Source organism: Mauremys reevesii, linkage group 7 (genome assembly GCF_016161935.1).
Source record: "Mauremys reevesii isolate NIE-2019 linkage group 7, ASM1616193v1, whole genome shotgun sequence".
In the NCBI taxonomy this organism is placed as follows: domain Eukaryota; kingdom Metazoa; phylum Chordata; order Testudines; family Geoemydidae; genus Mauremys; species Mauremys reevesii.
In genome coordinates, this window is record NC_052629.1 from 96396815 (window position 1) to 96423663 (window position 26849).

Here is a 26849-nt window from a genome sequence, read left to right on the forward strand (position 1 = left end):
AGATGAATACAAACAGATGAGGGAGTACAAAGAAACAGAGGCAATATTGGCCAGCAGGATAGCAGCGGTCTCAGTAAACTCTGACCTCTGAATTATACCCACGGTGCGCCACAATTTATAGCTAAGTCTCCGGTGCAGTATGGGGTACATCCATGCACCTCGATTTATACCCGGGGCACAGGGGGTGCAGTGTGTGGTACATATATGCAACATGCACCCCAATTTATCCCGAGGGGTATACAGGGGTGCAGTGTAGGGTACATACATACACCCTGCTTTGTACACAAGGCACAAGGATACAACGTAGATATATGTATGCACCATGCAAACTGATTTATAGCTAAAGGACAGGGATGCAACGTGGGGTTCACAGATCTGCCGGGGTAAAAAAGTGGGGTGCCTGCACCCCAATTTATTAGTGAGGCGCAGAAGTGCAGCGTGGGGTACGTGCATGCACGATGCATCCTGACAGATCTAAAGCACCAGGGTTGCATGTGTGCACCAGGGGGAGCGGCATGACTGCAGCAGCGCAGCCCCGCCAGGGCCGTGCTCGCTAGGAGCCGGACAGCTCGCAGGTGCGCGCAGCGCGCACCCGCCCTTTTACTAAATCTTTAATTCTGTCCCTTGCAGCCATGGCTCCGCCCCCTGACGGGGATTGGGAGGTCCCGGCCCCGCCCCCGGTCACGTGGAGGAAGTTGCGCTGGAGCCATGGAGGAGGTGGGGGTGTCGCTTGGGTGAGTGAGCGTGTATTGGGGGCAGAGCCCCGGGAATCGCCTGGGGCACGGGGAGTGCCGCCGGCGGGGCGGTGCCTGGACCTTGGGCAGCATGACTCAGGAGGTGGGTGCAGTGGCTCCCTGGGGCGAGGGCGGTGCAGGGTCAATAAGCGCATCCCCTCCACCTCGCACGGTGCAGCGCCGCACAGCCATCTCGTGCACGCTCGCGGTGCATGGTAGGGCGAGTCCCTCATCCCCTTCGCGCACTCGTGGGGCAGGTTCACACGCATATCCCCTTGGATGCTCGTGGCGCAGGCTTGCATGGGCGTCCCCTCCCCCTCGTGCATGGTTGTGGTTCGGCTTTGTATGTACACGCCTTCTCTCCAGTAGCTGCCCTGGGCACGGCGGTGGTGTCCCTAACAACTGCATTTATTCCTCCCCTAGGCCCACGGAGCAGACTGTGCTACTGAACAGTGGAACCCGAATGCCCCGGCTTGGCATGGGCACTTTCCGCCTGCAGGGGGCTGAGCTGGTGTTCCAGTGCGTGGAAGCTGCCCTAGCCCATGGCTACCGCTCCTTTGACACAGCTGCTGTCTATGGCAATGAGGCTGCGATTGGGCAGGCGCTGGGGGCCCTGTTGCCCCTTCATGGCCTAGCACGCTCTGACGTCTTCCTCACCACCAAGCTGGGTCCACGGGACCAGGGCAAGGCTGAAGCTGAGGCCGCCTGCCTGCGGAGCTTGGAGCAGCTGGCCTGTGGCTACCTGGATCTCTATCTCATCCACTGGCCAGGCACACAGGGCAAGCCCCAAGGGGACAAGGGCAACCGGGAGCGTCGCTGGGGGAGCTGGCGGGCACTGGAGCAGATGCACCATGCTGGGCACCTGCGTGCGATAGGTGTTTCCAACTACACCCTGGGACACCTGCAGGAGCTGCTGGCCCACTGCCGCGTGCCGCCAGCTGTGCTGCAGGTGGAGTTCCACCCAGAGCTGCCCCAGCGGGAGCTGTGGGACTTCTGCCAGCAGCATGGCATCCATCTCCAGGCCTATGCCTCACTGGGCTGTGGGCAGCTGTTGGGGCGGGCAGAGGTAGGGCGGGTGGCGGAGCGCCAGGGGCGTACCCCTGCCCAGGTTCTTCTACGCTGGGCACTGCACCAGGGTGTGGGGGTGATCCCCAAGTCTGTCAGCCCCACCCGCCTGGCTGAGAATGCCCAACTTTGGGGCTGGGACCTCAGCCCGGAGGACATGGCTGAGCTGGGGGCGATGGACTGCAGCAGGCACTACTGCTGGGACCCAAGTGGAGTGACATAAAGTGGAAGGTGCATATGTGTGGGGGGAGGCAGGGTCAGGGTGGTGGTGGCAGGCACATGTGGCAGGAGAGGTTGGTGGTGCTGCAGGAGGGGGACAGGGTGGCAGGCACATGTGGCTGGGGGGGACAGTGCTGCAGGCAGGGGACAGGGTGGCAGACATGCTTGGTTGTGGGGGCAGTGCAGGAGTGGGACAGGTTGGCAGATGCGTGTGGCTATGGTGGGGGGGGACACTGCAGGAGGGGGACTGGTTGGTAGGCACATGTGGTCAGGGGTGGTACTGAAGAAGGGGAGGGGCCGGGGGTGGCAGGTGTGTGTGGCTGGAGGGTAGTGCTGTGGATGGGGGAGGCAGTGCTGCCGTGGGGAAGCGCAGTGGCAGGCGTGTGTGGTTGTGGAGATGGTGCTGCAGGACAGGGATGGTGGTAGGTGTGTGTGTGGCTGGGGCGGGGAAGGCGGTGGGGAGCATAGGCGTCTGTGTTTGTGCCTAGAATTTGGAAGGGGGCACCTGTGACGGTGGCTGTACCACCACAACAGAGATGGAATAAAAACTAATGCAGGCAGCCATAGAAAATATCAGTTTTTATTACAACTTCCCCAGATAGTGTAAAAAACCCAGCCTCTTCCCCCCCCCCCTCCAGAGATAGATGTGGGGAGTCACCCTATGGGGAGACAGGCAGCTGCCTACCCCCAGGGCTGGGTAGGGGCGAGTTGTCTGGGGGAATGTGTCTCATACAGAGCTCCCCCCAACATCTCCCTCCTCCCAGACAACACTGGCATCCTGCAGAGCTTGCTCTCAAGGGGCTGGTCCCATGCCCCCAGCAGGGAAGCTGCAGTCACTTGGAGCTCCTGGGGAGGGCATCACGGGCAGGTCTGTGCCCCAACCAGGCCTGGAAGATCTCTTTCCAGCTGTTCCCCTGGTGCAGCTGGGATGTCGTGCCTGCACTCTTGGGGCGTGGCAGCACCTGGCAGGGGGGGAGACAGTGAGAGCCCAGTGGGGACACACCCACTGAAAGTGCCTCCTCCCATTGCAAATGCTGCCCCTACATAGCAAGATCTTCCATGAATACCCCCCACTGCGCCTCTGGCAGCCCCCCACCTCTACTGCCCTCCCAGGTGCTTCCCCCCCTTTCCTCTGCAGTGCTCCATGCCTGCCCCCATCCCCTTGTGTGGGCGAGCCAGCTGGCTGCCTCTCTGATGGACACTGCATGCTGATGGCCCTGGCCAGCTGAGCAATGCCACCCCACCTAATCTGTGTGGGGGGGGGGGGAAGGACAGACCCACCTCCAGTGGGTGCTGGAGGGGTTCCTCTGAGGTGAGTGAGGAGGTCTTTTTAGCTTCCCCAAATCCTCCCCAGCATATTATGGTTCCCTTCTCCATGCCAGCCAAGGTCTCTGGCTTGAGACCTGGGAGTGGGGGAGCCTATTGGGTTGGCAATTTGAGTGCAACTACCCCCCTCCCCGGAATTGTGTCCTCCCTTTTCCCCAGTTTCACCTCCCCCTGGGGGTCATCCCCTCTCCATGTGGCCCCTGCCCCTTCTAAACCCATCTCACCTGCAGCGCCACATCAAACTCGTCACTCATCCTGCGCAGCTCCCGCCCGTAACGCATAGCAGCCCAAAGGATGGGGGGTGCTGAGCGTGAGCGTGCCCGGAATGCCCCACCTGGCTCATCCTGCACTTCTGGCTCCAGAGATGGGGTGTCTGACCCTATCCGGCTTCGCACTTCTGCAGGGGGAGGAAATTGAGGGGTTGGAGATCAGGGACTGACACACACATGCAGGGGAAGGCTGGAATCCTGGGGGGGGGCTTCATGGGGATGGGGATGGGGATGGGGAATTCCCCCAGAAAGGTCTGGGAGCTCTACCTAGAGGAGAAGCTAGGAGAGAGGGAATCCCCCCAGCTGTGTGTTACATGGAAAGATCTGTGACCCCCCCTTGTGGACAATGCTCTGGGGAGGGGGATGAGTATGCTGGGTCCAGGGCTGCCCCCTCCAGTCCGGACGCGGGGGGTCTCACCAGTTGCGGGGGTGTCTGGCTGCTTGGAGCCGGACGTGTGTCCCCGCTGCGACTCGGGGGGAGCAGGCGACTCCTTCCCTCGCCCCGGGAACACCTCGTCCGGGAACTCCTGGATGCGAAACATGCTCAGGGGTGGGACATGGCGCCCGGGCTCCGCGCTGCAAGAAAACGGGGGTATCAAGGGGTGCCCGACATATACCCCCAGGACGGTCTGAGCTCCCTAGCCCCTCCGCACCCCGGGATCTCCCCTCCCCCCCGGCCCCTGGGATTGTATCCCGTCCTGCCTCCGCCCCTCAGTCCCCCCATAGCTCCTGGGATTTCCCTTCCCCCACTCACCCGCGGGGGGGGGTTTCCTATCAATCAATCCCCCCTATTTACACCCGGGATCGCGGGCCCAGCCACAGTCACCCGGGCAATAGGGACTGACACCAGCCGTGCCCAATCACTGATCCCCTACATCACGGGGGAAGCCCTGCCCCCTAGTGACCTCAGTCGGCCCCGTCTCCCGCCCCGGGTTCCATGAGCCTTCCTGCACCAGCCACCCCCTCAATCTTCCTGCCAGCGGGGCCACTGGGGTGTAGTCGCTGAGGGGGAGCACAGGGGAGGGGCTCTGGGGGGCACTGGGCTGGGGGTAGTGACATCGTGGGTGCAAAGGTTCTGGGGGCTGTTCGTGGGTCACGGGTGGGGGCTCTGGGAGATGCAGGGCAGTGAAGTGGAGGCTCTGGGGGACGTGGTGGGGCGCTCGGTGGGGGCGCTTCATTTGCCCATAGCTAAGATGGCGGCAGGAAGTGGCGCTCTGTTCGACCTCGCTGCTCGTTCTCTATGGTCGGGACTCTTACGCCGCTTGCGCGGGGGGCGGGGCCGTCTCCTGCGTGGGGGTGGGGAAGGTTACGCGCTTTGCGCAGCTAGTAGCTGCGGGCTGCTGTCATCGCTGCTGCCGCGACTGAGGCCGGGGAACCCAGGCGTCCGAGGACTCTAGGCGGGGGTCTTTTAGCGGGAGGGGACCCTGGCGTCTGAGGACCGGGGAGAGGGAAATGGGAGACCCAGAGTGGGGGGAGCGCTAGGGGACCCCCACATTCGGGGTACTGTGAGGACCCTTTGAGGAGGATACCGCATTGGGGTGGGTCGGGGGACCCAGGAGTCCGGGCACCTTCGTGCTGGGGCGCATCGCAGCGGGAGGGGAGCTCCTAACTGAGGACCCCTAGGCTGGGGGGAAGGAGTGGGGGACTCTGTAACCTGGAGCCCCTTGTGGGGAGGGGAGGGGGCAGAGAAGCCCCCCATAGAACTGGGAGGGTATTAGGGTTGGGGGCGTTCCCCTCACCTCTGGCAGGAGAATCCCCCCAACTGGGAATCGGGGCCCAAGCCCTCCGTATCGCCCTCTGACCTGTGCCACCCCCAATCCTGCCATGAAGCAGCCTGAGCCTGCCGGGCCCGCCCTGGCCTCTCTTGCCCCAGGATTTTGCCTCTTCCTGTGGAGGAGGCTGTGATGCCCACAGCTGGTACTGCTGTTGGGGAACTGTTGGGGGGGGGTGTCCAGGGTGGGCTGGAACCCCCCCCTTCCCATACATCCACGGGAGCTGGTTCTCCCTCCCTACATGCTGGATTCAGCACTTCGGAAAGGGAATTGATCTTTGGACACACGGTCACCCCGATAGCAGCAGTACCCCCAGCCTAGGGGACACTGCGTCCCGCCCCCCCCCATAGCACTGGCACCCCCAGCCCAAGACAAACAGATTTCCCCTCGGGAAATCCCCCAGGACAAGCTGTGCCCCCAGCAATAGAACCCCTCAGCCCAGGATAAACTATTTCTTGCTGTAGTGGGCATCCCCCCTTGGCACCTCAAACCCTCTCTGTTACAATCCACATCCCTCTGGCACCTCTCTTTCTCCATACCAGCCTTGCTATATCCTCCTCCGGCTCTCAGGGGATGCCTCCCCTCATAGCCCTCTTCTAGTTGAGGCCCCCGCACTCTCCCCTCAAAGAGACAGCTGGGCATGGAGCAAGCTGCCAGCAACCTGACGGTGATTGTGCCAGCCCAGCGCCTGACGCCAGCTTTCCCCCCGGCGGTCAAGCTGGGGCTCACGGCGCTGTACACGGCGCTGTATGCCCTGCTCTTCCTCTCAGTCTATGCGCAGCTGTGGCTGGTGCTGCTCTACCGGCACAAGAAGCTCAGCTATCAGACTGTCTTCCTCTTCCTCTGCCTGCTCTGGGCCACCCTCCGCACCACGCTCTTCTCCTTCTACTTCAAGAACACTCTCAAGGCTAACCAGCTGGGCCCCTTCCTCTACTGGCTGCTCTACTGCTGCCCCGTCTGCCTCCAGTTCTTCACCTTGACGCTCATGAACCTCTACTTTGCCCAGGTAATCAGGTCAGGGGGAGGGTGGCTTCACGGCTCAGCCCTGTAAGTAAAAGCCATCAACTTGGCTGGATTCAACACAGGCTTCACTCTTCCTTGCTTGGCACTTCCCAGAGCTGGGGATGGAACTCAGGAGTCCTGACTCCCAACCCTTTCGCTAACCACTAAAGCCCCACTCATCTTCCAAAGCTGGGGACAGAACGCAGGAGTCCTGACTCCCAGCTCTAGCCCACTAGACCCAATTCCCCTCTCAGAGCTGAGGACAGAACCCAGTAGCCCCCTACCTGCTCTCTAACCCACGAATCCCCACTCCTTTCATATGCTGCTTGCATAAATATTTCTGGAGGGGCCCAGATACCCCAGTGATGGGTTCATAGGAGTGTCCAGACTCCAGAGCAGGGGTCAGCAACCTTTCAGAAGTGCTGTGCCGAGTCTTCATTCATTCACTCTAATTTAAGGTGTCACGTGCCAGTCATACATTTTAACGTTCTTAGAAGGTCTGTTTCTATAAGTCTATAATATATAATTAAACTATTGTTGTATGTAAAGTAAATACGGTTTTTAAAATGTTTAAGAAGGTTTATTTAAAATTAAATAAAAAGCAGAGCCCCACGGACTGGTGGCCAGGACCCAGGCACTGTGAGTGCCACTGAAAATCAGCTCGCGTCCGCCTTCGGCACCCATGCCATAGGTTGCCTACTCCTGCTCCAGAGAGTTGCATCCTGCTATGCTGAGTGCCTTGTCCCTGCCCCACCCCATGGAGAGGACTCCAACATGGGACAGAAGATCAGTTGGGGAAGCATTTGGGGTGTGGGGGAAGAGGAGTGGAATGGAGGCAGGGGACTATCTGGCTATGGGGTTGAGGAATGGGAACCGAGACCTTTCCCCTCTAGGGGGTGCTTGCACCAGTCTGCCCCCAAGAGAGGGGGGGACTGGCTTGGGGAGAGGTGTGGGGAATGAGATATGGGACCTTTCCCCTCTAATGAAATTCTGCTGTTAGTGATGAGTCTTGTGAAGGATGAACAGGTCCCAGCCTCTCTCCCTTTGAGGGGAGGGGCGGCACATGGGGGGTTGCCCCTGTTGCTGCCGTGCCCCCAATTTTTGCTGCATCCCCTGCTGGCTCTGCTGCGTGCTGACTGCGGTTGGGTCTGGCTTGTTGGGGGAAGGGGGTCATGTTCTGTTTGTTGATGTTTTGCAACTCATCTCCCTTGGACTCTGCCTCCTCAGCCACGCTGTGAGGGGCATGCGCTGGTGGAGGGGTGCCCATTAGGCTGTGACCCTAACTCTGCCCCCCCTTCCCTAGGTGGTGTTCAAGGCTAAAGCTAAGTACCACCCGAACATGACCAAAGGGCTGTGAGTATCTCTTCTCCCCCACTCCCAATATCCATGCGGTCACTTATAGCCCCTCCACGCCCCAAGCTGGGAATAGAACTCAGGAGTCCTGACACCCCCTCGCCCCATTGGAACCCACTACACCCCACTCCCCTTCCAGACCCAGGGACGAAACCCAGAAGTCACTCCGCTGAATTGGGGCCATCTCGCCCCCAGCCTGGCTCCGTGCCTCACATTCCCTGGTGCTGGTGGCTTTGGCCTAATGGGCATAGAGGCTCTGAGCCCACCCCTTTTCCCTGGGCAGGGCTGGAACAAAGGCTGGTGGGGGCAGTGGGATTGGGCTGGCTCCCTGTGTGGGCACCATCCCCCTCCCCTGCCCCCCCAGCATCCTCTGAGCCCAGCAGCAAAGCTGCTTAGGGGATTGAGCTGGGGGGAAGGAGGGGGAAGCTGCAGAGATGGGGGAGGGGCAGGGTTGGGAGCCTGTGGTGGGAAGGGGATCTGGGGAGAGTGGGAAAGGCAGGGAATGGAGCAGGAGAGCTGCACTGAGTGGGGAAGAAGGATCTGGAGGGGAGGGAGAGCTGTGCAGAGGGATCGGGTAAGGACGGGGCAGCGGAGCTGGGGGGGAGTGGAAGGGACTGGCAGAGTAGATCTGCCCCCCAGGGCAGGAGGGGAGCAGTACATCTCCAGGCTGGTCCCCCAGTCTCAGTCTCTCCCACAGGCTGGCCGTGCGGGGGGCCTGCCTGGGCGCCAGCCTGCTCTTCCTGGCAGTGAATGTGGCCTGCGCTTTTGTGGTGCGGCTGGGGCGGGCCGAGCCCTGGGCCGTGGTGCTGACCCGTGTCCTCATCAACGACTCACTCTTCGTGCTGGGTGCTATCACCCTGGCGCTCTGCCTCTGCCTTGTGGCTCGCGGCTCACCAAGCACCAGCCTCTACCTGCAGGCCAAGGTGAGACACATCCTTTTCCTCTAGGGGGCGCTAGTTCCAATCTGACCCCAGGCTGTCGGGGGTGGGGTATGGGACATGGAGCTTCCCTCTAGGAGGTGCCATTTGGCACTGGCCAGAGACCATTCTACCTGGGTGGGGTTGGGGGGCCCCACGGGGGCCTGATGGAAATCCTGTGGGATTGGGTTCGGAAGGTTGGGTCACAGGAATGGTGCCTGCATCTGTCTCCCTCCCTTCCCAGGGCACCACAGTGTGCCAGACAGCAGCCATGGGTGGCACCATGGTGCTGCTGCACGCCAGCCGTGCCTGCTACAACCTGGTGGCCCTGGCGTTGAGCTCCCACACCCGGCTGGATTCCTTCGACTACGACTGGTACAATGTTTCGGACCAGGTCAGTGCAGATGGGAGGGACTTCCAGGAGGGGGTGGCACCAGTGGAGAGGCAGGGGGGCCTGCAAGGTGTTGTGGGGTGGAGATGGCGGGGCTGGGGGAGTGAGTGGCTCCAGAGGGCTGGGGGGGATTGGTGCATGTGAAGGATAGTTGAGGGGATGCTCCAGGATGTGGTTCGGGGAGGTTAGGTCACTGAGAGGGGGCTGCCCCTCCATGGGGACTGGTGTCTCTAGCTCTCTGTTTGGGGGAGTTGGGCACAATCTCTCCCCCACTGTTTGCTCTCTGTTCTTGAGGGAGGGGGCAGCATCTCAGCCCTTCTGCAGAGCCTTGTTTTGGCTGGTGAAGATTCAGGGGGCACCTGGGGCTGGTGACCAGACCCCCCAAAGGAATCTGAATTGTCTCCCCCCACCCCTCAAGGCGGATCTGATCACTGACCTGGGGGACCAAGGATACCTGGTTTTTGGCCTCATCCTCTTTGTGTGGGAGCTGCTGCCAACTGCCCTGCTGGTAGGCTTCTTCCGGGTGCACCGCCCTCCCCAGGACCTGGTGAGTGGGGCAGTGGAAGCCCAGGATTGGGGGACTGTAGCAGGGCCTGCTGGGTTAATTTTGGAGGAATAACTGGATGCAGAGAATCAAAGATGTTTGCGTGACCCTGGCACTGTCCAGCTCTAACCAAGGTTTAATTGGGGTTTTAAGTACAGGGACCTTGGTCTGCTCAGCCCCATGGCAGCCACCCCATTAAACACCCTCTGAACCTTGGGTACCAGATAGAGATAAAGGAGGCGAATCAATGAAAGCGTTTAAAATGTGAACAGGCCAGACTTGTAACCCCAGCCCTTGTGCTAGTTTCTGGAAGGGCAAAACCCATCTGGCAGCCTCTAAGGTGCCAGTAAAGGTGTAATAACTGTCCCGTGGTGGGGAGCAGAAGTTAGTTCAGACAGGTTGGGCTGGTGTTGTTGCTAAGGTCCCACCCTGGTCCCTAGAAAACAAAACACGACACACACACAATAGGAAATTAAAACTCCCAGCCAAGTGAGAAACGTGGCCTTTCTGGAGCCGACTTTCACCTGCAGCCTCCCTGCTGGAGAAACACAGGCTGGGCACAGGGACCCCGCCCCCCAGCCGCGCTGGGCTCCTCAGGCCACTGCTTTGAGCTGCCTCTTTGGTCGTAGGTGTACGGCAGTGTTGCAAAATATGCAGTGTGGGCTTGCTAAGCTAGCCGCTCCTTAGACAGGAGTCATAAGGACAGGGAGGGGAAAGAGAAGAAATAATGGAGGAGCGGGGAGAGGAAAAGGGCACATGGGGTGGGGTGACAGTCTGTCTCCCAGGCGGTGTTTGGATTTAATAAAGCTGGTGGAGGTGTCATCTGGGTCCATCTTTGGCCCGGTCTGATGAGAGCATCTCCTAGGGTCAGGATGACAAAGGCCCAACGATGTCATGCTGGATCCGGAGGTCCCAGAAGATGGGGGAGCAGCCAGCCTCTTTTCCTGGTCTCCTGTCTCAGTCCCTGGGTGTTATCAGCCAGTTTTTCAGACCCCAAAGTCTTTTCTTTGGAAAGCCCCAGAAGGGGGTGAGGGGCAGGACAGTCCAGCCCCTCAGTATTTTGTCCACCAGTTAGGCTTAATTTCCAATACACCCATTTTGGTCCCTTGATTTCTTGGCTGACACGTCTCTTGTTTAGCAGCCCTTGCATTAAATCCGTCGGCCTCCGGCTCCATTTGCTCCTTTCTCATCAGCGTTTGCTGGCCCCGGCTCTTGTGACGGGTTCTGAGGCTGCCCTCCCTTCTCGCAGTCAGGGTGGGTTTGCAGGCCCACTTGTTATGCCAGGCCGGAGAGGAGGAGGCGTGGCCTGCTGAGATGTCAGTTAGCAGCTCCTGGGGTTAGGAAGGGCCCCTCCACAAAGTACCTCCCAGCAATGGGGGATTCCCCAACCCCCTCCTCATGACACAGCTGGGCTGGTGCAGTATGGGGGATCCTCTTCCTCTATGGGGCAGGAGCATTACAGCAGGTGGGGGGAAGGTCTGATAAGTGAGAGGGACCCCCACAAGGTGTTGCAGTCCTCAGCCTGGTAGGGGGGTCTACACACACATACCCTCACAGAACAGTCCTTGTCCTGTGGGTCAGCCTGGTGGGTCACAATCACCTGGGGAAGGGGGCAGGGAGCTGTGAAGAGAAACCTGGCCTTCCCCTCCAGTAATAGCCTGTCTCTTCTCTCCTCCGCCCCCCGGCAGAGTGCCAACCACATCATCAATGGGCAGCTTGGGGGCTCCCGTTCCTACTTCTTCGACCACCCCGGGCAATATGAGAACGAGGGCCCCCCCCGCAGGAAGGGAAGCAGGTAACCCCCCCTTGACCTTCCAGTCCCGAGCCCCTCCCCAGGGGAAGCAGCAGGTAACGCCCCCTGGGGAGAGAATAAATGTGTGGGGAGGGAGTCCACAGGGTCCTCCTCCCTTCATTGGGGTTTAAGGCCCCTGGAGAACTGACCCCCAATGGGGTCTCACTGCTGGGGTGTTGGAGCACTGCATGCTGGGAGCTAACCCCTCTGGTTTCATGCCTGCTGGGGCTCTGCTTGGGGTGGGGCAGATGTGGGGGACCCTATTCTGGGGGGTGAGATGGGGGGATGGTACTCTGGGAGTGGATCCCCCACCTAATGTAACCCCCCCCCTTCTGCCTTGCAGCCTGGCAGGCCGACTGGGCAGCGGCAGCTGGTATGGAGCCATTGGCCGGACTGGGAGGGATCCGGACTGGCTGGGGGGGCAGCCCCCTACAACCCCCCTGCTCTTCTCCCAGGTCACTGTGCAGGCCAGCCACCACCACAGCCTCTACTCCACCCCACAGACCTAGATGCGCCCGCCCCCCACCCTGTGCGTCACAGGTGGACGCTGGTGAAATGGGGCCACGAGGACTCAATGGGGTGGAAGGTGGGGGGATGTGGAGGGATGAGTTCTGAGTGCAAGAAGTGGAGGGGACCCAGCTCTGTGCACCCTCAGGCTGAACAACCCCCAACCAAACAGCGTCCCTCCCTGTCGCACAGGGATGGCTCTGGCACCACCCCACATGCTGCAGCCTCTGAGGGTGCAGGCCAGTTTGGGCAGGGATCCCAGTGTCCACCCATGGGACAAAGGAAGAATGGACTGTCTCCTCCCCCTGCCGCTGAATGTGCTGGAGCATTGCATGTCGGGAGTTCCCCCTCTGGATTAGTGCCTGCAGCTGAACCATCCCTGGGGGGTCACACCGTCGTGAGGTGCCAGACTGTGGCTCAGGTGCCAGTTCGTACCCTCCGATGCACGCCAGCTCCTGGCTCCTCCCAGAGCTCTCCCCAGCGCTGCCCTCCCACCCCAAGGCTTTGGTGCTGTCCTGTCCATCCGCCCCAGGCTCAATAAAAGGTTTGTGTTTGTGGCACAGCCTCTGTGTGTGGCTTTTGTGGGTGCGGGAAGCCAGGACTCCTCGGTTCTGTTCCCAGCTTGGGGAGAGAGTGGTGGGGCTGGGAGCCAGGACTCCTGGGTTCTGCTCCCAGTTCTTGGAGGGGAGTGGTGTCTAGTGGTTAGAGTGGGGTGGGGCTGGGAACCAGGACTCCTGGGTTCTGTTCCCAGCTCCGCTACAGACTGCATGAGCTGCAGCAGGTAATTCCCCCACCCCCCTTGCTGGCACAAGCACTGCGTGCAATTGGGCTGCGTCTCTGCCCTCACTCCTTGGACTTTAAACCCTCAGCCTGATGGGGTTAATCAGCAACCTGCCCCCAGGTTGGCCCAGCATAGGTGGTTGGGATGGAGAAGAGAGCCATGTCCCGGCAACCCTTCCCCAGGGGGCTGGAGCTGCCTGTTGGTCTGGGAGGGGCATTGCCCCCAGAGCTGCCCTGTATTTATTCCATCTCAGCCGCCCTTTATATTGCCCAACCTAATCCCTCGCCCTGCAGGAGTGGCACTGTCCCTCCTCCCCCGAGGGCAGGTGCTGTTACCCTGCCTGCCCCTGCTAATCCCTCCATAAGCTGATCCACTCGTGCGCGCTGCAGTTAGAGCCAGCTCAGCCAGGCGCAGGGGTTAGAGGTCACCGAGGACCAGCTCTTGCCCTAGTTTCTTGGATTCTGAGGCAGGCCCTGCCCCAGACACCTGGGTTCTCTGCCTGACTGAGGCCTGCCCCTTTCTCCGTGTTTACCCCATACACTTTGGCGATGCCTAGTGTGTTGCAGCACTTGCAATGGGGGCTGGAACCCTGGACTACTGGCTTCTGTCTTGGCTCTCAGAGGGGAGAGGGTCATAACAGGCATGCCTGGCCTTGATGTCTCGGAAAGCCCAAGCCCTCTGACCCTAGCTGAACAAACAGGCAGAGTTCCCTCAGCCTCCTTGACCTTGCCCATTGTTCCAGCAGCCTCTATAAAACCAGCTCCTCTTTATAACTGCTCCAGGCTGGCTTGCACGGAGGCTAACAAGGCCTAGCTGCTTCTGAGCATGGGTGGGGAGTGTGTTCTGCTGGGTTCAAGCAGGGAGCACTGGGAGGCAGGACGCCTGGGTTCCATTCTCTGCTCTTGGATGGGGTGGGGCAGCTGGTTGGAGTCGCGCAATAACAGCACAACAGTGAAGGACGGGACGGGAAGGGAAATGTTGTTTGCAAGGGAAACAGCTGAAGGGATGGGGCGTGCTGGGGGCCTGGAATGGAGTCACCCATATGAAAAACAGCACTGTCCCCGACCCTGCTCAACACCCCCTGTGGCCCAGGGACCCGCAGCCCAGAACCCCCCACTGAATGCCTGCCCCACTCCCTGTGGTCCAGCTTCCCCCACCCTGCTCCCTGTGACCCTGCACTGCCTGCCAAGCCCCTGCCCCGTTCCCTATTGCCCAGCACCCGCCACCCTGCTCCCTATGACCTAGCATCCCCTGATGAGCCCTGCTCTGCTCCCTGGGGCCCAGCATCCCTCGTTGAACCCCTGCCCTGCTCCCTGTGGCCCTGCACCCCCCACCAAGCCCCTGCCCCGTTCCCTATCGCCCAGCACCTGCCACCCTGCTCCCCGTGACCCAGCACCCTCTGATGAGCCCTGCTCTGCTCCCTGCTGCCAGCAGCCCAGCAACCCTTGCCAAGCCCCCCACCCTGCTCCCTATGGCCCAGTGCACCTTACCGAGTCCTTCCGCCACTCCCTGCAGCCCAGCGCTCCCTGCCGAGCCCTGCCCCGCTCCCTGTGGCCCAGCACCCCCTGTCAAACCTCTGCCCTGCTCCCTGTGGCCCAGTGCCCCCCAACAAGCCCTGCCCCACTCCCTGTGGCCCAGCACACCCTACTGAGTCCTTGTCTCCCTCCCTGTGGCCTAGCGCCCCCTGCTGGGCCTTGGCCCACTCCTGCAGCCCAGTGCCCCCTGACAAGCCCTGCCCTGCTCCCTAGCCCCGCCCCCCACCGAGGCCTGCACCACTCCCTGTGGCCCAGCGCCCTCGGCTGAATCCTTATCCTACTCCTTGAGGCTCAGCGCCCCCATCTCCCCGCAAGCCTCGCTCCCTGTGGCCCAGTGCCCCCTGACAAGCCCTATCCTGCTCTTTGCTGCCAGTGCCCCCTGCCAAGCCCCCACACTGCTCCCTGCGGCCCAGCGCCCCCTAGTGCTCTGGCTCTCTCTGGGCTGTGATGCCTAATCCCTGCTAATCCCCGCTGAATCCCGGCAGTGTCTGTCCTTGGAGCAAGCAGCAGGGGCTGGAAGGGCCCAGCCCTGGGCAGGGGAGAGGGTGCCATGAGCTGGCCGGGTGAGGCTTGGCAGGAGGGGCTGCCAGCACGGGCACTGCAGGGGGTGAGGGAGCTGGAGCAGCGCCTGGAGTGGGCCAACAAAGAGCGGGTCCAGAAGCAGGCACAGCTGGACACACTGGAGGCCGCGCTACACAAGCAGAGGCAGAAGGTACATGGGTGCCCCCCACACCCATCCCCACACTGATGGGGGGTGGCACCCAGGGAGGGCAGCCTGTGGCTCCCAGCAGGCCAAGCACCATTACGGCTGAGTCAGTGGCCATGCTGCAAGGCCCATTGGCCCATGCCCCCTGAGCCAGCCTGTTCTCCCTGCCCTGGGCCAGAGCAGAGCTCGTGTCTCCATGCCCACCTCATGCCCCCACCTATGGGCTGTGCACTCTTGGGCCTCTCCCCCCGGCCTTGCACACTCACACCCCATCCCTTATAGCACGAGGAGGAGCGTGGCACATGTGTGCTGCTGGCTCAGGAGCGGCGGGACCTGGCCAAGGCCTGCGAGCAGCTGGAGTGCGGGCGCCAGCAACTGAGCCGGGAGCTCCAGGCCAAGGGGGTGCAGCTGAGCCAGCTGGAGGGGCAGCTGGGCCGGGCCATCCAGCGCATTGAGGAGCTGGAGGAGGAGCTGCGGAGGTACCTGCCGGGGGATGGGGATGCCAGCAGGACAATGGGGGGTGTTAGAGGGCTGTGGTGCCGGGCACTGCCTGAGACAGGAGGGGGAACAGCACTAAGTGGGGTGTTGCCCAGGAGCAGGTGGAGGAAGTGCCCGGGGGTATCTGGAGGTCAGGGTTGAGGGGTGCCCAAGAGAAGGTGAGGGGATGTGTGGGTGCAGTAGGGGATATTGTTGGGATAGGGATGGTGGATCTGGGTGGGGGTAGGGGTGGTGCCTGGGGAAAGGTGAGGGAATGGGGGAGGTACATTGTTGGGATAGTGGTGGCAGGATCAGAGGGCAGAGGAAGAGTGTGGAGGGTGGTGTCCAGGGGACGATGAAGGGCACCAAAGGGAGTGGTTTGTGGTGTTGGGGTGGGGGTGGGGGAGCACTGCGGGGTGGGGGATGGATGGGGTTGAGTGGAGCAGTGTTGGAGTGAGGGGCACCAGGGGAGCTATGGGGATGGGGGGCTCTGGGTATGAGGGGGCACCTGGCAAGCAGCACTAATCTCTCTCTGGGATCCCCCCAGGTGCCAGGCAGAGCTGGATAACCTGCGGTCAAGCACCTCCCTGACCCATTGCTGGCCCCCCCGGGATGAAGGTGAGGAGGGCAGGAGGGAGGGGGGCTCATTCCTGTCCCAGGCTGATGGGGGCTAGAGCTTGTTGCAGACTGTTGAGGAGGGGGCTGGGGGGGGACAGTCTGACCCCCTTGGGGAGCTGGTCATCTGCCCTGCAGAGCTGACCAGGTCTGTCTCCTCACAGGGGTTGAGCTGGGCACTTGGGAGCAAAACCCCAGACTAGAGAACAGACCCCGAACACCCAGCATGAGAGTGAGTACAGAGACTGTCCCTCAACCCCGACCTCCAGGCCCCACCATCCCACCCCAGGCTCCCCCACCTCCAGCTCTGCCAGTGTCCCTCAATCCTGACTCCCAGCCCCCGGCTCCCCCACCCCAGCTCTGCCAATGCCCCTCAATCCCAACCTGCAGCCCCCTGTTATCCCAGGCCTGGGTTCTCCCACCTCTATCTCCTTGTGCCCCTCATTCCTGAGCTGCAGCCCCTGCCCCATACAACTGAGGTGCATTTAGTAAAAGCCTGTATCCCTCATCCCCCTTATCTCCCCTTCTCCAGTTGCAGCCAATCAGCTCCACATTGGGGGAGGAGCCGCTCGTGCATCGAGGGGCTGCCTGGCACAGTGTCCCTCCTGGGGGCCCTGCCCCCCCAGAGAACAGTCAGGGGATCCCATCCCCTGGGGAGGAACCTAGAGAGGAGAATGCAGGTAAAACTCCAATGAGATTGGGAGAGGCACTAGGGGGGGGGGGGGGGGGGTTTAATGGGTTCATGCCCAACCTAGCTATGGCAGTTTCTCCTTCTGAGCAGGTCACCCAGCCCCCAAACCTGACCCTGCCCTCCCTATAGTGGGGATCTGGATGGGTCCTGGGAAGGGCTGGTCCAGGAGAGGGGCTTTAGGGGGAACCCCCCTGTTCTCACCCCTGAGATACAGGCTGATCTCCTGTTCCTGGGAGTGAAGCATTTTGGGTAACTTGGTTACACTGGGGCTGGTGTCCGATCTGGGGGGATTGCAGAGAGCTGGTTGAGGACTGCGGGGGGAGCTGGGCTCAAGACCTTCACAGGGGTGGGGAGGGTGCTGTGTCCAGGGTCTGCATAGGAGAGAACTGGGGCTGGTGTCCAGCGGTGGCTGGGGTGGGGGATGAGCCAAGGCAGTGGGGGTGGAGGGGTGTGAGGAGCTAGACTCAAGGACTGTGGGGTCCAGCCCATCCTTGGTGCCAGTGGTGGAAGCCCATATGGCTCATGATGGTGGAGGAGAGCGGGAGGGCAATGGCCTGAGGCCATTGAGGGCAGCATTGCTGTTTCTCACCCCTACCCTCTCCCCTGCAGGGCCGGGGCGTGGCCCCCCTGGCGTGGAGGCCTGGGAGTTGAGGGGGGGACTACAGTCAGTGCAGCAGGAGTTGGCCCAGTGCACAGAGCAACGGGACCAGGCAGTCGCTAAGGTGAGCATGGGAGAGACGAGAGGGAAAATGGCCTCAGACTGGATGGGAAGGGTCACTTGGGGGCTCATGGAACTGCTGCAGGGTGCAGTACCGCCTGCTGCCACACGGGGGGGGCGCATGGAGCTGCTGCAGGGTGCAGTACCGCCTGCTGCCACGAGGTGGGGCTCTAGTCCTTGGAGCCCAGGGGCTGCCGGGATCAGTGGGGGAGGCCTAGAGGAGAGGATGCAGGTTTCAGTGGTGCTATGCAGCCCCTCTCAGGGTACGTCTACACTACGGGACTATTCCGAATTTGCATAAACCAGTTTTGTAGAACAGATTTTATAAAATCGAGTGTGCGCGGCCACACTAAACACATTAAATCGGTGGTGTGCGTCCACGGTCCGAGGCTAGCGTCGATTTCTGGAGCATTGCACTGTGGGTAGCTACTCCGTAGCTATCCCATATTTCCCGCAGCCTCCCCTGCCCCTTTGAATTTCCAGGTTGAGATCCCAGTGCCTGATGCGGCAAAAATCATTGTCGCGTGTGGTTCTGGGTAAATGTCGTCAGTCACTCCTTCCGCTGGGAAAGCAACGGCAGACAAGCATTTCATGCCTTTTTTCCCTGGATTGCCCTGGAAGATGCCATAGCATGGCAATCATGGAGCCTGTTTAGCCTTTTGTGACTGTCACTGTATGTGTACTAGATGCCGCTCACAGAGGCGATTCAGCAGCGCTACACAGCAGCATGCTTTTGCTTTTGCATGATAGCAGAGATGGTTATCAGCCATATTGTACCATCTACCATACCATAAATTGGTAATAAGATGATCGTGGCTACCAGTCCTTTTGCACTGTTCCATTTGCTGCTGTCATAAGTGCCTCTGGCTGCTCTTAGCCAGGGGCGCAAAAGCCAAAATTGGGAATGACTCCCTGAGTCAATCCCTCCTTTTTGGTATCTAAAAATAGAATCAGTCCTGCCTAGAATATGGGCAAGTGTACTAGAGAACCACTGTATCATAGAACCAAAGAGCACAGCTGCTCTGTGTCAGATCCTGCAGAAATTATGAGCTGTATTCTATTCACAGGGGGTGCTCCTGCAACAACCCCACCTGTTGATTCCGTTCTTCCCTCAGCCTTCCTGGGCTACCGTAGCATTGTCCCCCCACTTGTGTGATGAAGTAATAAAGAATGCAGGAATAAGACACAGTGATTTGTTAGTGAGATATGAGTGGAAGGCAGCCTCCAGCTGCTATGATAGTCCAGACAGGACAGTAAGGAGTGTGTAGGAGAGGAGCCCAGCATCCCTCTGCTAGTTCAGGGGCACTTGAATCTTTTCTTTACACATGAAGGGTGGGGGCTGATGGAGCTCAGCCCCCTGTTGCTATGACGACGATGGTTATCAGCCATATTGCACCATCTACCAGGAAAAATTAGGACCAGGCACCCTTGATTGACCTAACAGATGCTGGTCATCATGGTTACCAGTCCTTTTGCACTGCCCCATGTGCCAATAGACTGATGACGAGGACGGATACCAGTCGTATTGTACCATCAGTCAGCCATAGCGTGGGGGGAGCAAGGATGTTGGTGTTGAGTGCTGCACCATCGCGTCTATCTGCAGCATTCAGTAAAGATAGGGTGACATGTAAAAGAGTCAAGAGAGGATTGTTTTCCCTTTCACTTCTGGGGGTGGGTGGGGGGTTGCGTAAATTGCCGAGCTATGCCCTGACCCACCGCGGACACTGTTTTTGACCCTAGAAGCATTTGGAGCTCAGCCAAGAATGCAAATGCTTTTCAGAGACTGCAGGAACTGTGGGATAGCTTGAGTCCTCCAGTCCATGAGCGTCCATTTGATTCTTTGGCTTTCCGTTACGCTTGTCACGCAGCAGTGCGCTGAGTCCCTGCTATGGCATCTGTCTGGAGATATTTAAAAAATGATTTTGAATGTTGTCTTCTGTAACGGAGCGCTGATAGAACAGATTTGCCTGCCCTTACAGCGATCACTGATTAAGTGCATCACCACCCGTGCTGATCAGAGCTCCACGCTGGGTAAACAGGAAATATTCAAAAGTTCGCGGGGCTTTTCCTGTCTACCTGGCCACTGCATCCGAGTTCAGAATGCTGTCCAGAGCGGTCACTGGTGCACTGTGGGATACCGCCCGGAGGCCAATACCGTCGATCAGCGGCCACACTAACCCTAATCCGATATGGTAATACCGATACTAGCGTTACTCCTCTCGTTAGGGAGGAGTACAGAAACCGGTTTAAAGAGCCATTAAAATCGATATAAGGTGCCTCCTAGTGTGGACGGTTGTGGCGTTAAATCGGTTTTACGCTCCTAAAACCGGTTTAAACGCGTAGTGTAGACCAGGCTTCAGAGATCCAGAGGCCCCCTAGCCATAATAAAAATAAAAAATGATGACACATGGTCTAATCTTGTCCCATCAGAACCGATATATTTTATTAATATTTATGAACATTTTTAACTCTTTAATATGACAAAATCTATATCAGTTAACAAAAAAAAATGTCTTTTACCAAATCACATCTCTTATTTGCTTAAATCTGCAGCTCTAAGCTGAGGGAGTCTGTCACATTTCGGTCCGATAGGGATGCACATGAAAACAAGTTGTGAAACTTATCAAATACCAAAAAATTAACAGGTTTCAGAGTAGCAGCCGTGTTAGTCTGTATCCGCAAAAAAAACCAGGAGTACTTGTGGCACCTTAAAGACTAACAAATGTATTAGTTTATTAAGACTAATAAATTTGTTAGTCTTTAAGGTGCCACAAGTACTCCTGTTTTTTTTGCAAAAAATTAACGTGTGTCTTAATTTGAGGCCCCCTTTGAGCTTGAGGCTCAGGCCAAATGGCCCTCTGGCCCCCACTCTGATTGGCCCTGGCACTATGAGGCAGCCCTGGAGGGGAGGGGGAGGGATTGCACCCTCCTTTATCCCCCCCACTCATATTCCTGTTGCAGATCCCCCCCCCCTTCTCCCAGCTGTGGTGAACAAGCAGGACACACAGGACTGGCACCTCTGCAGGGGCTAGGTGAGGGATGTAGCCCTTGGGGTGTCTGTTGGTTCTCCATGGAGCCACTGGAGGCCTTGCCCAAGTCTAACACATTGTTGCCCCCCCGCCCAGGTGCGTGCCCTGGAACGGCGGGTGCAGCAGCTGTTGGAGGAGCTGAGGGGCCAGAGGCAAAGAACAGGGGCCACACAGCGCCGCCTGGAGCAGCAGGAGAGGGAGCACCGGCAGGTGGGAGAACCCGTGCTGCCAGCCCACCCCCTGCTAACCCCTTCTGCAGCACAATCCCCCCAACTTGGCACAACCCCCTCCCCCGGGCCCCTCATCCCCACCTCACAGTCCTTCCCCCACACCCAGCACAGCCCCTCCTTCCCAACAGTACCCTGCCACCCTCCTCCCCTCCCTTTGGCCCCTGACCCCACTGCACCAATCCCCCCTGTGTGCAACAGCCCCCACAGTGCTGTGGCCAGCCACTCCCCCCACATCCAAGTGCTGCCTGAGCCCAGAACGGCCTTACAAGGGAGCCCCAAAGGACTGTGTTGCACTCAGCTAGGGCTGGGGTCCCACCAGGCTGAGCCCCCTATTCACCACAGGGGGCCCCTAGGATCCCCTCCACCCCCCACTCGGACCTCCGGCAGTTGTCATGGTGCATATCACCCCCTGTCTGTTGCAGGAGCTGGCGGAGCTGGAGAGGCACCATCGGGAAGCGCTGGAGCAGGGCATTTCTGTGCCCCCCCACCGCCCACCAAACAAGGTGAGAGAGGTGTCAGTGCCAAGGGGCAGAAGGGACCGTAGACGGGGCGAATGGACCCAGCACCTCGTGGAGGGGAAAAGCCTACATCCCATTTCCCACCCCTCTGAGCCAGCCAGACCCCTGCCCTGTCAGAGCCCACATCACTCACACACCTGTCTTCAGCAGGGCCTGGGGGGATCAGAGCAGGAGCGGCGCCACCCAGGCTGTGGCCGGCGCAGCCTCAGCAGCTCCCGGCTGGAGCGGGCACCTGAGAAACGAGGGGCAGCTGGGAAGGTCAGAGGTGAGATGGGGGAGTGGGGTCAGGGTGAGGCGGGGGAGGGGAATTCAGGCCTGGGGGAAGCGGGGGTCAGAGGTGGGGAGAGTAGGGGATGCGGAAAGGGAGGGCAGTGGACAAGGTTGGGTGTTTGGCCCTCTGGGTTTGGGGGTCCAGCGCGGGGCTGTGGCGGGGGTGGGGGCCCTGCAGGGGAGTAGGTGTATGGGGGTGGGAGGGGTGGTATGGTGTCTGTGGGTATGGGGATTATAAAGGGGGGCTGGGTGTGTGTCTCAGAGATCATGGGGGGCCTCAGGGGAGGCCTGGGGGGTCTCTCTGTACCCTGCACCAGCCCAATATGGGTCCAGGGGAGCCCCCTGGCACCATGTCCCCCTAACCGCTCTCTCTCTGCTCTGTTTGCCTGCCCCCCAGGTTCCTCAGCACAGGGTCCCCGAGCTGTGGGCAGGCTGGTGCCCAGTGGGGAGCGGGGCCAGGAGCCGGAGACCCCCACAGAGCTGCAGGCCCTGAGGGCTGAGGTTTTGGGGCTGCGCCGACGCCTGGCTGCCTCTGAGAGCCTGCGCAAGGGGCTGCTGGAAACCTGCTGGCAGCTGCGTCATGGCGCCTGGGATCTGACTAGGGAGCGCCAGGCACTGGCCGAGATGCCGCTGGCCCATGAAGCTGCCATTCAGCACAAGGAGGAGGCCCAGGAACTGCAGGGAGCGCCGGGGCCCGGCCTGGCCAAAGGGGATGGGGGGGAACTGCAGGCCCTGGCTGTGGAGTTGGAGGCTCAGGTCTGGGGGGCACCAGGGCCTGACCTGCCTGAGGGGGATGCTCAGGAGGTGGGGGAGCTGCAGGTGCTGTGGGGGGAGTTGAGGGCCCTGGCCCTGGGCAAGGCTGAGGCAGAGGCTCAGGCGGCCCAGGCCCAGGAGCGGCTGCGGCGGCTCCAGGAGACGCTGGGGTTGCAGACGGAGCGGCTGGCACTGGCCTGTGAGGCCCAGAGCCAGCATGTGGCAGAGCTGCTGACCGAGGGGCACGAGCGGGAGCAAGAGCTGGAGCGCCTAGGCCAGGCGCTGCGGGAGGCGGGACGGGTCCGCGAGCTGCTGGAGGCTGAGGTGGGGCGGCTGCGAGTGCTGCTGGGTGGTGACACGCCTCCCACCGGTTCCCCTGAGCCACCCACCACAGCCCCAGAGCCCGGTCCCGCCGAGCCGCGCCCCCCAGGCCCAGAGCCCGGCCCCGCCGAGCCGCACCCCAGGCCCAGAGCCCGCCCCGCCGAGCCGCCCCACAGCCCCAGAGCCCGGCCTTGCCGAGCCGCGCCCACAGCCCCAGAGCCCGGCCCCGCCGAGCCGCGCCCCCTAGGCCCAGAGCCCGGTCCCGCCGAGCCGCGCCCCCCAGGCCCAGAGCCCGGCCCCGCCGAGCCGCCACCCACGGTCCCAGAGCCCGGCCCTGCCGAGCCGCCCCCCCCAGCCCCAGAGCCCGGCCTGCCTGAGCTGCCCCCCACAGCCCCAGAGCCCGGCCCCGCCGAGCCGCCCCCCACAGCCCCAGAGCCTGGCCCCGCCGAGCCGCCCCCCACAGCCCCAGAGCCTGGCCCCCCAAGTTTGGTCTCCTCCACCCCTGCTGAGCTGCCCATTCCCCTGGAGTTGCCCCTCAGTGCCCTGGAGCTGGCTGTGGTTAGCAGGATGTGGCTGGCGAGGAAGCAGGCCTGGCACAGTGAGCGGGCACCGCTGCAGAATATCCTGTGGGAGCTACAGAAGCTGGCAGGCCAGGCTGGATTGCAGGAGCAGGTGAGTGAGCTTGGGGGAGGGCAGTTCCCCCAATTCCCTCCACCCCAAGCACCCTCGACTGACCTGCCTGACCGAGGGCTTCCTTGCCCCGTACCCTCCAACTCGTGTCCCAGGGCTCCAATGCCTGACTGGGGGCTCCCCTGCCAAACCCAGGGTTCCCCTGCCCCATACCCCCCAAACTTGGGTTCCCACATCCCCAACATATGGCTACCCCACACTTTCCAAAACACCCTTACTCTTCATATGCCACAGCCCACCCCACCCCCTTCCCCATGAGCCATCTGTCATCAGTGTCCTCCATCTTGGACCAAACTGGTCTCGGTGGCGCCCCCTTCACTCTTTGGCCCCAGGGTCAGGCTGGGGTTGTCTGCGGCTGAACCCTGCTCTCACTGGGGTAACAGGATCTGTCTCCTTTCTCTTTCCCCACCCCTGTCTCTTCCCAGCTGGAGGAGGCGCTGTCCCGTCTGCTGCAGGAGAATCAGGCCCTGCGGGCTGAGCTGGCACTGTGGCAATCCCACGCCCGAGAGGAATGTACCACACCTGCCACTGGAGACGGACAACACCAGGGGACCTCAGCCACCCCCCCTCCAGCGCCCCAAGGGGATAGGGGCCAGGCGGACCTTACTTATGGTAAGGGGGGGGACATGGAGCTTTGGCTCGATTTGGGGGGTGAGATCAGGGCTTTTGCCCATGGCTCTGCAAGGGAAGGGGGCTGGGCATCAATGGGGTACACGGCCTTTCGGGAGGAGGGGTGGCACCTGCCTGCAGGTCAGGGGGAGGGGGCTGGGCAGTTATGGGAATCATGTGGAGAGACAGCAGAGTCCTGTGGCACCTTATAGAATAACGGACGTATTGGAGCATGAGGAGAGAGAGTCCCGGGTATTTGGGGAGGGTCATTGGAGAAAGGGGGGCCATGGCTGGAGGCCTAGGCATTGGAGGGTCATGGGAGCAGACCTCTAACTTGTGCCCCTGTCTCTCTTTCTCAGTTCTCCAGACTGTCTGGCCGGGGGTACAGGATGCCCAGACCCAGACAGAGGGGCCAGCACGGGGCAGGCGCCACAGGGAGCTCATCTCGGCGGCCTTCGACCACACTCAGTATGAGCCCTATGGGCTGCCTGAGGTCGTCATGAAAGGTGCGTGGTGGGCTGCTGGACCAGGCACATGGTGCAGGCACTGCCCATGTCTGGGGGTGCTGAGGTGTGGGAGGCAGTTCAGGGAGTTATGGGATGGGCAGCATTTGAGGGGCACTCTGGGGCAGGTTATGGAGCAGAGGGGTTCAGGAAGGAGGTTTGGGGCAGGGGAGCAGCAGACTGAGGGGGGTATGGAGTGGAGGGGATTCTGGGGGGAGATACAGGGCAGGGGAAGCCCCAATGTGGGAGGGTTACTGCGAGGGGAGTAGGGGGAGGCATCCCAGATTGTGCCTACATGAGAGTCCCATACACCCCTCGCCACCTGCAGCCAGTGGCCCTGTGCCCAGGCTCAGCTAGGAATTCTCTCCCCCCCCCCCCCGTTGATTTTCCATCCGGCTCAGCAGCTCTGAGCTCTGCAAGGAGGGGCAGGGGTGCAGTACTGATTCTGGCTCTGATCCCTCCCCAGGCAGCTGCCCTTCCCCACAGCAGGGCACTGGAGTGAGAGTGGGGGGGGGATCCCTAGCAGTGCTCCCAGCCCCCAGGGAGTGAGAGATTGGGACCCAGGTGTCCGGGATGGGGGCTCACCCCTAGCAGAGCTCAGCCCCCACATGTTAGCCCCAATCTCACTCTGTGCCCCACTCACAGGTTTTGCAGACATCCCCTCTGGCCCCTCCTGCCCCTATGTCCTTCGGAGGGGGCTCCTGGGCAGCACCCCCTTGGCCCAGCTGGCACCCAAAGCTGAGCCAGAGGAGGATCCCGCTGAACCTGATATGGGCACCAGTGTCTGAGAGCATCTACACTGCTGGGTGAGCAATCCCTGTATGCATCCTTGAGCTCCACCCCAGAGGCAGCTGCATCTTTGCATTGTGAGCAGCGAGATAATGATTTCTGTGTTTCACATTCTTTTCCATTCTGTTTCCAGCCTGGATGGCAGAAATGTCTCCCCTCCGGCTACAAAGATCCCTGATGTTGCCTGGCGCTCCCCAGCTGCTATGTGGCACCTTATGGCTGAGAAGGGGAGTCCTTCTCCCCTTCCCTCCACAGCTGGACACGTGTAACCCTCTGGGATTTATTTTACAACCTGGCTTCCTTAAGGTGCTAAAAATTGTGGGTGCTACAGCTCAATGGGCTCACAGCTGCTCAATGCCCCCCTCCCTGCACACAAGGAATGGGGGGGCTCAATGAATGGGGTTAATTGGAATCTCTGCACCCCCCCCCCCACACACACACAGACACACAGCTTGAAGGGAGTTAAGCCCTCTATTCTTGGCTCAGGGAATCAAAGGGCAGGTTGTGTCCACCCACCCAAAGTTTGGAGGAGTTGCTATGTTGAGTCATCCCCCCCGCCCGAGAGGGGCTCAGCAGAAGTTCCTCAGAGAGAGGGGGTGCAGCACAGGGAGTCTTTTCCCCCCACACACCCGCCCCAGCTCTGGGGTTTATATGTAACTCTGTCTCCCCCAGCCCCAATAAAGTTCCTTGCCTCAGCTTCAGGCAGCTCCTGCCTGCTTCTTTCCAACTTGGGGGACTGGCAGCTGCATTGCTCCCAAGCTAGTCTGGGCTGGAGACACCCCCATCCTGTGCAGGTCTCCAGCACTTCAGGGTGAGAGAGTATTACAACAGCCCCCCTCCCAGAACCCAGGCATCTGCAGGCAGAGGGACAGTAGTGCCCCCACTCCATTCTGCAGGGGGCGGGGAAACGGGCTCAGAGAGGGGACATGGAGCACTGAGACTTGAACCCAGGAGTCCTGCCCCCTCCTCTGGGGCCAGGGAGGGAGCAGTGGGGGGGGGCTTTGGGGGTTGCACCATCCCAGGGAATCCCCAGCAAGGGGAACCCCTCTATCCTAAAAAATCATCCCAGAATCCCATGGCAAAGGGATGTGTCCCCACCTCTGTCCCCCTGGGTACCCTGTGCTGGTACCAGCCTGTCCCCTCTCTGTGCACTGCCCCCCTCCATGCTCTCCCCCCGAAAAGGGTTAACAGCCCCCCCCCCAATCTGCAGCTCCTGCAGCCTGAGGCTCCGGTTCCCTCTGGCTGTGGTTGGGCGGAGGTGGGGAGGCTCCTGGCAGCTGGGGGCCAACAGGGTGTGTGTGGGGGGGAAGGCAGGCCAGCAGCTGCCCCATCCTGGGGCGGGGGGAGGAGTGAGAGAGGAGGCTGCACCTGTCTGCCGGATCCTAGTGCAGGGAGGAGCCGCTGCTGCTGCTGCTGCTGCTGCTGCTAGCGAGTGAGTGAGTGATACAGGGGGAGGGGGGATGCTGGGGCGGGTACCACTCCATCCATCCCTTCCCCCGAACTCTGTGCCCCACTGCCCACACTGGGCAGTGTGATGGGGGCTGGGGGACCAACTGGGCTGAGCAGCAGTGGCTTTATCTGGAGTGTGTCAAATGTGTAAGAGAGACGTGTGTGTTTGTGTGTGTGTGTGAGATTGTGACATGTCAGACAGCGGGGGATGCGTGTGAGATGGGGTGGGCCAGTGTGTGTGTGATACAATGTGTGATGCTGCATGAGACAGTCC

At 60.7% G+C, this 26849-nt stretch overlaps 4 protein-coding genes across 4 annotated transcripts; 3 read left to right on the plus strand and 1 right to left on the minus strand.

Annotated features, from left to right (window-relative positions):
- Window positions 1-630: 630 nt before the first annotated feature.
- On the plus strand, window positions 631-2055 carry LOC120408931 (glyoxal reductase-like). Its single transcript, XM_039546093.1, has 2 exons — window positions 631-734; window positions 1158-2055. Exons 1-2 carry the CDS (start codon window positions 709-711, stop codon window positions 2020-2022), a joined length of 891 nt encoding a protein of 296 aa, XP_039402027.1. The 5' UTR covers window positions 631-708; the 3' UTR covers window positions 2023-2055.
- Window positions 2056-2582: 527 nt separating this feature from the next.
- BAD (BCL2 associated agonist of cell death) lies at window positions 2583-4503 on the minus strand. Its single transcript, XM_039546094.1, has 4 exons — window positions 4368-4503; window positions 4032-4189; window positions 3569-3741; window positions 2583-2980 (listed from the first exon to the last, which is right to left on the minus strand). The coding sequence occupies exons 2-4, from the start codon at window positions 4153-4155 to the stop codon at window positions 2852-2854; spliced, it is 426 nt and encodes a 141-aa protein (XP_039402028.1). The 5' UTR covers window positions 4156-4189; window positions 4368-4503; the 3' UTR covers window positions 2583-2851.
- Window positions 4504-6025: 1522 nt separating this feature from the next.
- Window positions 6026-12448, plus strand: GPR137 (G protein-coupled receptor 137). Its single transcript, XM_039546092.1, has 7 exons — window positions 6026-6391; window positions 7691-7740; window positions 8438-8663; window positions 8902-9051; window positions 9467-9595; window positions 11281-11387; window positions 11728-12448. Exons 1-7 carry the CDS (start codon window positions 6026-6028, stop codon window positions 11891-11893), a joined length of 1194 nt encoding a protein of 397 aa, XP_039402026.1. The 3' UTR covers window positions 11894-12448.
- A 2222-nt stretch (window positions 12449-14670) lies between these two features.
- On the plus strand, window positions 14671-23098 carry LOC120369059 (testis-specific serine kinase substrate-like). The gene is made up of 11 exons (XM_039481950.1): window positions 14671-14919; window positions 15196-15392; window positions 15938-16008; window positions 16170-16237; window positions 16538-16685; window positions 17306-17418; window positions 20540-20653; window positions 21096-21176; window positions 21342-21456; window positions 21859-22538; window positions 23075-23098. Exons 1-11 carry the CDS (start codon window positions 14758-14760, stop codon window positions 23096-23098), a joined length of 1773 nt encoding a protein of 590 aa, XP_039337884.1. The 5' UTR covers window positions 14671-14757.
- Window positions 23099-26849: the final 3751 nt, after the last annotated feature.

Excerpts from the sequence above, each read along its gene's own strand:
- LOC120408931 (XM_039546093.1), top strand. The coding sequence starts at position 709 with ATGGAGGAGGTGGGGGTGTCGCTTGG. Across the intron at positions 735-1,157 it reads GAGGTGGGGGTGTCGCTTGG|GCCCACGGAGCAGACTGTGC; the intron begins GTGAGTGAGCGT and ends TTCCTCCCCTAG.
- BAD (XM_039546094.1), bottom strand. The coding sequence starts at position 4,155 with ATGTTTCGCATCCAGGAGTTCCCGGACGAGGTGTTCCCGGGGCGAGGG. Across the intron at positions 3,742-4,031 it reads GCCAGACACCCCCGCAACTG|AAGTGCGAAGCCGGATAGGG; the intron begins GTGAGACCCCCC and ends CTCCCCCTGCAG. Across the intron at positions 2,981-3,568 it reads AGTTTGATGTGGCGCTGCAG|GTGCTGCCACGCCCCAAGAG; the intron begins GTGAGATGGGTT and ends CCCCCCTGCCAG.
- GPR137 (XM_039546092.1), top strand. The coding sequence starts at position 6,026 with ATGGAGCAAGCTGCCAGCAACCTGACGGTGATTGTGCCAGCCCAGCGC. Across the intron at positions 7,741-8,437 it reads CCGAACATGACCAAAGGGCT|GCTGGCCGTGCGGGGGGCCT; the intron begins GTGAGTATCTCT and ends TCTCTCCCACAG. Across the intron at positions 9,052-9,466 it reads GGTACAATGTTTCGGACCAG|GCGGATCTGATCACTGACCT; the intron begins GTCAGTGCAGAT and ends CCACCCCTCAAG.
- LOC120369059 (XM_039481950.1), top strand. The coding sequence starts at position 14,758 with ATGAGCTGGCCGGGTGAGGCTTGGCAGGAGGGGCTGCCAGCACGGGCA. Across the intron at positions 16,686-17,305 it reads ACCTAGAGAGGAGAATGCAG|GGCCGGGGCGTGGCCCCCCT; the intron begins GTAAAACTCCAA and ends TCTCCCCTGCAG. Across the intron at positions 22,539-23,074 it reads GCGAGCTGCTGGAGGCTGAG|TGCCCTGGAGCTGGCTGTGG; the intron begins GTGGGGCGGCTG and ends GTTGCCCCTCAG.